The sequence below is a fragment of the Asterias amurensis genome, chromosome 14 (genome assembly GCF_032118995.1).
Source record: "Asterias amurensis chromosome 14, ASM3211899v1".
NCBI lineage: Eukaryota > Metazoa > Echinodermata > Asteroidea > Forcipulatida > Asteriidae > Asterias > Asterias amurensis.
This window is the reverse complement of record NC_092661.1, coordinates 19,896,734-19,908,588: the sequence shown is the minus strand read 5'-3', so window position 1 is coordinate 19,908,588 and position 11,855 is coordinate 19,896,734. Positions and strand designations below refer to the sequence as shown.

The 11,855-nt window shown below is 35.3% G+C and overlaps 2 protein-coding genes across 2 annotated transcripts; both read left to right on the top strand.

Moving 5' to 3' along the window:
- The first annotated feature begins 40 nt into the window (after positions 1-40).
- LOC139946944 (uncharacterized) lies at positions 41-6,403 on the top strand. The gene is made up of 4 exons (XM_071944732.1): positions 41-158; positions 2,819-3,007; positions 3,868-4,021; positions 4,963-6,403. The coding sequence occupies exons 2-4, from the start codon at positions 2,855-2,857 to the stop codon at positions 5,283-5,285; spliced, it is 630 nt and encodes a 209-aa protein (XP_071800833.1). The 5' UTR covers positions 41-158; positions 2,819-2,854; the 3' UTR covers positions 5,286-6,403.
- A 103-nt stretch (positions 6,404-6,506) lies between these two features.
- On the top strand, positions 6,507-11,657 carry LOC139946943 (uncharacterized). Its single transcript, XM_071944731.1, has 4 exons — positions 6,507-6,790; positions 8,322-8,496; positions 9,551-9,862; positions 10,577-11,657. Exons 1-4 carry the CDS (start codon positions 6,647-6,649, stop codon positions 10,636-10,638), a joined length of 693 nt encoding a protein of 230 aa, XP_071800832.1. The 5' UTR covers positions 6,507-6,646; the 3' UTR covers positions 10,639-11,657.
- The last annotated feature ends 198 nt before the right edge of the window (positions 11,658-11,855 follow it).

Sequence of the window (11,855 nt, the reverse complement as noted above, 5' to 3'; positions counted from 1 at the left end):
CAGAGGTTTACTTTATTTTCAACCACGTTCGTGTTTGCAGTAAACCACGTATTGCTCGACATACCCTGGGGAACGAGGCTGCATGGCAGAGTGACGATCGAGTTTCCATTTTTTACGCCCCTCACAAAATACTTGATTATCAACATATTGCGTACATGGCTATTATGGCGTGTCAAACGTTGCATTATTCGATAATGTACAATATATGTGCGATGTTTCTCATATATATGGGATAATTGTCACATATGTGCGATATTCATTTGATGTATGCAATAAATGTAATATATATGCAATAAATGTAATATATATGCAATAAATGTAATATATGTGCAATAAATGTAATATATATGCAATAAATTGTAATATATGTGCGATAAATTGTAATATATGTGCGATAAATTGTAATATATGTGCGATAAATTGTAATATATGTGCGATAAATTGTAATATATGTGCGATAAATTGTAATATATGTGCGATAAATTGTAATATATGTGCGATAAATTGTAATATATGTGCGATAAATTGTAATATATGTGCAATAATTTGCAATATATGTGCGATAATTTGCAATATATGTGCGATAATTTGCAATATATATGCGATAATTTTTAATATATGTTTGATAATTTTGTAGTATATTATATGCGATCATTTGTATGCGATGTTTTGTGATGGTATACATATGCGATAATTTAATATACATGTGCGATGTTCGTTCTTATATATGTGCGAAAACGGAATTGTGGGATATAGTATGGCTTCCTGTCCACTTGATCCCCGTATCCGTAATGTTTTAGATCGGGCCAGACTATACTCTTGACGGTATAGTATGGTTCCTATGGTTCAATGAGATTGGCGTAGGGTTTATAGTGATGGTCAGGGTACGAGACTCGAGCAGCGTATTTCCGAAATAGCCAGCCAGCCGCGTATTCGGATAATAGAACACATACAGTACAGGGAGGTGACAAAATGTTGCATTTTGCTCAAATCTGAAGGTGAAGATCTGTTTTACTCGAACGAATTCTGCAATATTAGCATAATTTAGATATGTTAATTGATAATATGTCAATTTCATAGCGTCACATGATTAAAAAAATAATTTATAAAAAGTGAAAAACATTAACAAAACGTCAAAAAATGACCCGCAAACAAAAAGGCAAAAATTTGTATTTTGTATTTTTTGCATTTTTTAATATGTCAAAAAATCATCACTGTGAAATACAAAACCATAACTTGAAAAGAATTTATACCCTTCGTTAAAACAAAACATTTAATTTGTAATCCAGAACTTTCAAGACTAATATAGTGGGCGTATCAAATTTTGGAGCTGGGTAAATTTGGTTCACTATCTAGTGGTTAATTAACCACAGTTATTCTGACGCCATTGTCAATGTACATTCCGCCCAATTACATAGACGGTGGACTTAAACACAATTTGAAAAGAATTTGAACCCTTCGTTAAGACGAAAAGTTGCTTTCTTGTTCCAGAATCTTGAAGGAAGATAGACTAAACGTATCAAATTTTGAGCTGGCTAAATTGGTCAACTATTATTGATTCTGCAATAAAAAGAAAATGTTTGTCTTATCAATTACTAAATAATTTTTTTTATTGTTCGTAAGCATATACTCTTATGTTTGAAAGAAAAACACTTCTATTTCCAGGTGACTTTAAATTGTAGAACAGTTAAAGTTAGTAAATTACCGAGCTATATCTGAAACACTCATGATTGATTATTTTTAATTGTTGTCAATAAAATTTAAAACTTCTTGTGCTATAAAAATTCAACTGTGTCTTGTTTGCAAAATCATTTTTCAAATTTTTGGAATATTAAGCACCACATTTATAGTTATGGTTTTGTATTTCACAGTGATGTTTTTTGACATATTAAAAAATGCAAAAAACACAAAATACAAATTTTTGCCTTTTTGTTTGCGGGTCATTTTTTGACGTTTTATTAATGTTTTTCACTTTTTATAAATTATTTTTTTAATCATGTGAAGCTATGAAATTGACATATTATCAATTAATATATCTAAATTATGCTAATATTGCAGAATTCGTTCGAGTAAAACAGATCTTCACCTTCAGATTTGAGCAAAATGCAACATTTTGTCACCTCCCTGTACTGTATGTGTTCTATTATCCGAATACGCGGCTGGCTGGCTATTTCGGAAATACGCTGCTCGAGTCTCATACCCTGACCATCACTATAAACCCTACGCCAATCTCATTGAACCATAGGAACCATACTATACCGTCCAGAGTATAGTCTGGCCCGATCTAAAACATTACGGATACGGGGATCAAGTGGACAGGAAGCCATACTATATCCCACAATTCCGTTTTCGCACATATATAAGAACGAACATCGCACATGTATATTAAATTATCGCATATGTATACCGTCACAAAACATCGCATACAAATGATCGCATATAATATACTACAAAATTATCAAACATATATTAAAAATTATCGCATATATATTGCAAATTATCGCACATATATTGCAAATTATTGCACATATATTACAATTTATCGCACATATATTACAATTTATCGCACATATATTACAATTTATCGCACATATATTACAATTTATCGCACATATATTACAATTTATCGCACATATATTACAATTTATTGCATATATATTACATTTATTGCATATATATTACATTTATTGCATATATATTACATTTATTGCATACATCAAATGAATATCGCACAAATGTGACAATTATCGCATATATATGAGAAACATCGCACATATATTGTACATTATCGAATAATGCAACGTTTGACACGCCATAGGCTATCTCCCACAAAGTATCTTCATAAAATACAACCATGTGGTGGACTGTGAAACTTGTCTCTTCTAAAAACAAACTCATTCTTATCAAAAATGGCAGTCTAATCCTAAATAAAAATGGCTCTCACATTTTCATCGTGGCCATAGTGGCTGTCAGTGCATATTTGGATGGAACTGGAAGAAAAATTAAGGTAAATATTAAAATAAATGAATATCAAAACTCATTAAAAAGTTCTTACACGAGTTACAAAATACTTTGTTGGGAGAAAAAAGACGCATGCTGAAAAAGGAACTATTATTTTGATGGTTTTAGATGGTGATGTTGGACTTTTATATTGGTTGCTGAAACGCAAATTGTTGACCTTCATACAAAGGGAAATTAAGCACACACAATGGAGTGTAATATAAACGAGCCGAGCAGCATTGTAAAAACCACCATACCTGAACACGGCTTGATTTTGTTTGAATACTGCCCGGCTCACTATGTGCATTCACGGTAAACCCCAAGGATAAATAATCGACCTGAGATAAAGCGGTGACCGGATGCAGACTTTTTGTAACCAAACTTCATTTTTTGTCTGGTCTCTGCATGCAGTAGTTGTACACTTTTTTACTCACTTGAGTCACTATATACGTAGATTGATCTCTGACTGTACTCATGGACACATTTTTATGACCTCGCCACCATTTCTTGCCAGTTTTTTCACACCTGATGAGTACTTAATCGATTGGGCTATAGGGTAAAAAAGTGTGGTTTTCAAATCATCAGTGAAATTGGAGTTAATTCGGGCGGCTATTGTTGCGACGTGCGGAAAATGATCCCTCTCATGATGAGTTTGTTTTTGATGCTTATTTAGTTATTTGATTACATACACTTGCTGTATACTAATTGCAGAAAAACATGTGCGTTTTTTCTACCAGAGTCACGTGGAGATTACGCAAAACTTACGTATTGAGCCATCATCACTAACATAATTTATTCTAAACAAAATCTTTGTTGGTGGTGTCCCAATAAAAATAATTGTCTTTATCAAAAATTGTAATTTTACAGGTCAGTTTTGACGATGGGTCGAGCCTACAGCTTTCCCTGGATGATTTCAGCCCAGAAGACACCAGTTTGAAGGCAGATTTGAAGGCATCAAACTTTGCCGAGCAGTTTGCTAAGAAGTTTTCAGGCCAATTAAAGCCAGCTGCTTCTAAAACTAGTAAGTTGTCTTCTAACGATTATTATTTCACCTGGTTTGTTTGTTTGTTTATTTGTTTGTTTAATTGTTTGTTTGTGTGTTTGTTTGTTTGTTTGTGTTTTTTTTGTTTTGGGGGTGTTTGTTTGTGTGTTCGTTTGTTTGTTTGTATGTTTGTTTGTTTGTTTGTTTGTTTTTGGTTGTTTTTGTGGGGGTTTTTTTTTTGGGGGGGGGGGTGTTTGTTTGTTTATTTGTTTGTTGTTTTTTTGCTTAAAAACTGAGTTTAAATTTGACATTTATAATTTTATTAACCAGCCAAAAAACTTTTTTTTTTAAATCTCTAAAAACCTGATATTAAGCATGTTGTTTAAAAACAAGGTGAATATAATCCTTGAGAAGTTATAAATTCATCCTGGTAAGAAAGCCGCTCCTATGCATTTAAAAACTAGCCTAGTTATAAATGAAAGTAAAAGAGAAAGCACAGTAAGAGCCCCCACTCCATGTCTTAAAGGCGGTGGACACTATTGGTAATTACTCAAAATAATTATTACCATAAAACCTTTCTTGGTTACGAGTAATGGGGAGAGGTTGATAGTATAAAACATTGTGAGAAACGGCTTCCTCTGAAGTAACGTAGTTTTCGAGAAAAAAGTAATTTTCCACAAATTTGATTTCGCGACCTCAGATTTAAAGTTTGAGGTCTCGAAATCAAGCATCTGAAAGCACACAACCTCGTGTGACAAGGGTGGTTTTTTTTCCATTATTATCTCGCAACTCCGATGAGGGATTTAACTCAAATTTTCACAGGTTTGTTATTTTATGCATATGTTGAGACACACCTAGTGAGAACCTGGTCTTTGTCCATTACCTATAGTGTCCACAGTCTTTAACAACAAATTTATTATGCCACTCATGCAAATGCAAGCCTAAATCTGACAGTTTTTTAATTTTGTTTTGTATTTTAGAATTCAAGAAGAAACATCTTGCAGCAGCACTTTTTGGCGGATTACTTGCTGTTGCTGCAGCTCCAATTGCACTCGCTGCTGTAGGATTTACAGCGGGTGGAGTAGCAGCAGGATCCATTGCAGCAGGCATGATGTCTTCTGCAGCAATTGCAAATGGTGGCGCTATTGCAGCAGGAAGTACAGTGGCTGTTCTGCAGTCAGTTGGAGCTGCAGGGTTAGGAGCTGCAGGTACTGCTGCAGTTGGTGGTGCTGGTGCAGCAGTTGGGGCTGCTGTTTCTGCTGTAGTAGATGCAGTTAGGGTCAAGAAGTCCTCTAAGGAATGACGTGACACAGACACAGATTGTAATTCATTAATAATCTTAAGACCTTTATATAATTGAGTTGAATGGAAATAGATTTTTTAAAAAGTTGTCTCACATCTTTCTGAAAACTCATTTACAGTTAAAGAAAGACTTCTTGCACTACCCTTTGAGAAAGATACTGCTTGGGCTGAAACATGTTTACAAATTTTGAAAAATAATCTGCCACGAAGCATTATTTTTTGTTAGTCATTCAGATAGGATATAAAAACAAAACAATCAATTTTTGGTTCTTGGCTCTTCCTGCACCATTAAAAAACTGTATGGAAATAAGACTACCAGAACAGACCTGCTTGATGAACAGTTACATTTGGTTTAGTTCATTTTTAAGCTGCAAAGTATTACTTCATTTGCAAAAATTGACTGAAAAGTGCTTTATAGCAAACAGTATTAAAAACTTGTGTCTATTTCACTTAGTAATATAATATAGCAGAGTGGCAAAAAAATCCTTAAGTGTGCTAAATAATTTGTTTAAGGTGAAATCAGTCCTTATAATAATATGCATACATTTTACGTAGATAAGTGTGATGAATGCCATGTTGGCAATTATAATAGTAATAATAATAATAGTAATAATAACAATAAAAGCGATCAAAAAAGTATCAGCTCTTCAGTCAACGAACAAGCTAGGAAACTTTTGTAATCTTTTTTTTTTTTTTTTACGCCTCAAACAAAAAATTAAAATGTTTTATAATAAATAAATCACAATGCATTTCTAGTTTTTTGGGAAAATAAAAGAAGCATATGCCGAAAACGTTACGTCTTGAATTCTGTTGAATTAATTATCAATATTATTAATAATAAGAAAGTGCATGGCCTAACTAGTCAGACGTTTCTTTTACACAAGTTTCAGCTATTATTTAATAAGGCATTAAAATGATGTGTAACGTCTTTTCAGACGCCCGGAATCAAACATAAATGAAAGATACAGAAATTTAAAGTCGACAAACAATATTGCGTGTGCACCGTCGTGTTGAAACCATGGAGCATTGTCACGTGACGTGAACCGGGGAATTCCCTACAAAGATTATTTTCGGTAAATGCGCATCTGTCGAGCGCAATCTGTGTTAGTTGACGTTTTTTGAAATTTACGCACGGTAATTTTATTATTAATGCAAACACGAATACAAATCGCGCGCGCCCGCGCAAAATTAAAACAATTGGCATTTTCGAAGATTGCGCCAACAGCTGGCGAGCGCAGCCATAAATAAGTTCATGCATTTAACGTAAACGTTTTCGCAATTTAGCGTGGGATGACACGTACGCTTAATTACAGCAGGCAAATGTCATATTATAAAACATAAGCTACCTGAGTTGTGATCATCATGTGGTGGGTAGAGAAACTTGAATCTGCAAACAAGCTCATACTTTTTCAAAATAACCGTCCAGTCCGAAATGAACATGATGTTTTAATTTTCATCGTGGCTGTCAGTGCAGTGCAAGAGGATGAAACTGGAAGAATTATAACGGTAGGTAAATAAATGAACTTCGAAACATTTATATATTAAACAAAAAATGATGGTCTTTGACTACTGGGCCTTTGTGCCTGTTCCGGGTTTCCCTTTTGCACCACAATGTAATCGTCAGAACATCCGGCATGGGGTGCCTCAAGGCTCTATCCTTGGGCCACTGCTTTTTCTGATTTACATCAATGATCTTCACAACTCTTCTTCGCTTCTGAACTTCACTCTTTTCGCCGACGATACAACCATCTTTTACTCTAGCCAGGACGTTACTTCCTTGATAGACACTCTCAACTCTGAACTCTGCTCTATTTCTTCGTGGTTTAAAGCAAACAAACTTTCTTTAAATCACAACAAAACTAACTTTATTCTCTTTACCAAGTCAGCTCGTCCACTAGAGATTTTCTTGCCTCAATTGGTTATTGACAATATTCCCATCAACAGGGTATCTTCTGCAAAATTTCTGGGCGTTACCATTGATCAAAGCTTTTCCTGGACTGAACACATTTCTTCTATTTCTAAAACCGTTTCCCAAAACACAGGCGTTCTATCTAAACTCCGCTTCTTTCTTCCAGCTACCTCTATGCGCTTACTGTACAACTCTCTTATTCTACCGTATTTGAATTATTGTAACATTGTCTGGGCGCATACCACTACCAGCAATAGTAAATTGAACGTCCTTGTCTGTTATCCAAAAAAGGGCCATTCGCATATGCACTTTTTCTCATTTCCGGGACCACTCTGCACCCCTTTTCGCGCGTCTATGCACCCTTACTATTACTGACATCAATAAACTTCAAACTGGCATTTTTATGTTCAAATATACTAATAATCTCCTTCCTCGATCATTTTCCACTTTCTTCACATCGGTTCATGAAGTCCATGACTACTCAACCAGATCCAGCAATTTAAGATCAATGCTGTTCGTGGGTCGATTTAAGATCTTTTACAAAAGATTCCTCCTCTCCCACTATGTGACATAGCTTTTCTCTCCACTTATTTATTTTCTTTTGTCGTCTTCAGTTAGCCTGGTTTAACACTCTTTGTGTTTTTGTCGTCAGCATTTTGTGTTGTCAGTGTGTAATTGTCTTGCCCTTGTTTCTTCTTCGATGTTTATTTGTTTGTTTGTTTGTTTGTTTGTTTGTTTGTTTGTTTTCTTGTCTGTATAAAGGCTGTTGTCTATAAGCCACGGCTTAACTAACAGCCTCATGCTCTCGCTCCTGTATTGTACATAGTTAATTCCTAGTTATTAATTTATTATTTGCTTTTAGTTTATATTGTTTTTCTGTATAATTTAATACACTTTAGATTTGTTAAATTTCTATGTACTGTCTAATTCTCTCAATTGTTTTGTTTTCTCAACAAGAGTACGAAATAAACGTGTATTGAAATTTTGATGTTTGTGCAATAAAAGGTTTTATTAATTAAATTAAATTAAACTAATAAACCAACAGTTTTAAGACTCCAGGCTACACTCAATTCGTTCCAAATCAAAAATTAGTAAATGTTCAAAGTTGTCCTGCTAATCATCTTACAGGTCAGTTTTGAAAATGGGTCGAGCCGACAGCTATCCCTGGATGATTTCAGTCGAAGAGACACCAGTTTGAAGGCAGATTTGAATGCATCAAACTTTGCCAAGCAGTTTGCTAAGGAGTTTTCGGGTCAGTTACCAGAAGAACCTGGGGACAAGTTACCAGAAAAACCTAAAAGCGGTAAGCTTTTAATATCCTGTTAATAATTGGACAAATTTCATTGTCACAACCAATGAAAGTTATGCCATATTCTACATGAAACCCATTTTTTTCTCAAATGTACTGAGCAAACTGTTCAAGTAATGAGTATATACCTGATAATTGTTTGTCTGAAGCCTATTTTTAGTGCAACCTAGTTTTAAAACCTGAATCATAAATACCTCAGACAGTTTCGCTATTCCTATTGGTGGAGAGCGTGTCACGTGTACGACCCTGCCGGTTTTAAACAGCCGTTAAAGAACTCTTTGCTACCCTTTTATTCCCTTATTATGCTTAGACCAGGTACTGAGATTTTAAACCTGCTTAGTTTTTTTTGTAAATTCTTCACACCATAGTAAAACTGTCCTCGTATACAACATGAAACCCCTTTGTTTAATAACAAAAATAAACATTGCACATTCCAGGGCCTTTTTGGTAGGCATGATAGTATCATTTATGTAAATTTGTTAATTTCATCTTAAATTCAAAACTTAGTTATAAAAGTAACGGCTAAATATGTTTTAAAGATGTGCCCCTTTCTTCATATCAAACTTTGCTAAAAATGGAACAGCAGTGGTGAATGAAGATAATAATTATAAGATTTGATGTTTTATTGAGGGATTTTTGTGACGCTTGGTGGCAGCAGACTTACCAGGTAAATCTATTGTTCTCTGTAATGTGAGCCTTCTCAGAAATGCGTAAACAATGAAAATTTACCTGGTAGGTCTGCTCTGCTGCCACCTAGTGCTCCAGAGTATCCCCCATCCCTGAGTTGTATACAAATAGACCGATCCATTACGCCCCGCCTCCTTACCAGTTGACCAATCACAGCCGCGAAACCCGATCACCATTAGTGCAAAGATCACCAAACGGTTCAAATGGTGATCAGATTTCGCGATTGTGATTGGTCAATGATAATTGGACCTGGCTTAATGGATCGGTGTATTGTACCTGCACTCGCATAGTCCTGGCTCTGTGGCTGTTTTGTGTGATGCCTATACATGGTTGTAGTGGTTGTATTATTTTTATATTTTAGGCTATGGTGCACGACATGTTGTAGCAGGGTGTGTTGCCGGAGTAGGTGCTGTTGTTGCAGCTCCATTTGTACTCACTGCTGTAGGATTTACAGCAGGTGGAATAGCAGCAGGATCCTACGCAGCAGGCATGATGTCTTCTGCAGCAATTGCAAATGGTGGCGCTATTGCAGCAGGAAGTGGAGTGGCTGTTCTGCAGTCAGTTGGAGCTGCAGGGTTAGGAGCTGCAGGTACTGCTGCAGTTGGTGGTGCTGGTGCAGCAGTTGGGGCTGCTGTTTCTGGTGTAGCAGGTTTCTTTCAGAATTACTTTCGAGGTAGGGTCATAGATTGGTTAATATTGTCTGTCGAATCCATTCACATTAAAGCCCGGTTCATACTTCATGTGATTGAGTACGCAATACAAATTTTGACGTCACAAATTCGCAGCGAATAATTCCCAACAGTTGAACTGTGTTCAACTCCTGCAAAACATTCGCTGGAAAACAGCCATGTGACGTCAAAATTTGTATTGTTTTCACATTTGCAGGAAGACATCCACATGAAAACATAATGATTAAAAATATTAATGGCAGTGGACACTGTTGGTAATTACTAAAAATATTTTTTAGCATAAAACATACTTGGTAACAAGCAATGGTGAGCTGTTGATAGTATAAAACATTGTGAGAAACGGCTCCCTCTGAAGTATCGTAGTTTTTGAGAAAGAAGTAATTTTCCGCAAATTTGACTTCAAAACCTCAGATTTAGGTTTTGAAGTCTCAGAATCAAGCATCTGGAAGCACACAACTTCGTGTGACAAGGGTGTTTTTTCTTTCATTATTAATTATTATCGCGCAACATCAACGACCAATTGAGCTCAAAATTTCACAGGTTTGTTATTTTATGCATAGTTGAGAAAACACCAAGTGAGAAGAATGGTCTTCGCCAATTACTAACCTGTATACTGCAGTTGAAACTAATTAACAGTGAGTTTTTAATATTTCTCCATAATTTCTCTCACAGATCCATTTCTTATTCTTTTCTTCTAGGACGTGGAGACTCTACAACCGAGAACAAGACCTCCAATACAACACAGGAGGATGATGAATGATGATTATGATAATAATGATGATGGGGAAGATGGGGATGGGTGGGTATTGGGGGAGGGGGGAGAGGGTATGGGGGGATATGGTTATGATTGGGATGATGATAATTATTAGATAAAGATTGGATTGGGGGGTGGGGGCGCTGATTGAGATGATCATGATGATAATAATTGGCACCTGTAAATGGGTTGATCTTATAGTTATAAAATTACCCTAACCCTAACCCACAGATTGTATCTAAAAGTACCTAGATCAGTTGTTATTTATGTGCACGACAACAAAATTAAGGACATTAGACTAAGTATCCCTCAATTGCATTAAAGACAACTGTTGGCAATAACCTTTGTCCGAACGAAAAACCTATCCAGTCAAAAGATTCAACGAGTTCTACATATAATCTTTCAGAGGTTTATTTTACAATAAGGTCTCACATCAAAATCAATTGAAATGTGAGGTAGTGATGTATAACAACCAAAACAGTCACCTTTTGGTTGGCAGCTCTTCCTTCCTGCCCTGCATGTTAATATAGCCACAGTACAATGAGGCTAAATAAAGATCTTTAATTCAATAGCAATTAGGCCTATTTCAAAACCACCGACTTTATGAACAGTATTTGGTTTCTTTGTTTAAGTTGTGCAAATGCGAGGTCCTACACGAGAAGTGACTTTAATTAAACGGTATGTGTTTCATGTAATGATATTAGATGACAGAGTTCCAATTGAGTACTGCTTATTGTACACTATCATGATTGTATCTTGACAAGGTCCACACGGTATGATGAAAAATTAGCATAATTTTTCTGTCTGTGATTTAATGCAAGTGTAATACTAATAGAGAAAATTATCATTATATCTGCAGTCAGCAAACAAGCTTGCATGAGTAATAGGTATAATTTGACCCTCATTCTTATTATTTTGTTATTTGCTGTTAATGAAAATAATAAAATAAGCCACTTTTCTGTTAATAGTCGTATATAGTGTTACAATTTTTGTTGAGAAAAATAAAAGAAACATGAAAAAGGTTATTTGAAGTCAAGTTATTATAAATAATAACATGTCTCCTTACCTTTAGTCACTTTGTGTCTTAGTATGGCGTGAAGTGTTAATCTTTCCGACACCTGAAAGAAAATTAGAAACACTTAAAAAGTTTTTCTGATAGTACCCTAACACTTCATGAGAGCCCTACTGAATGCTAGCAGACGACACTATTCTCAACGTTATTA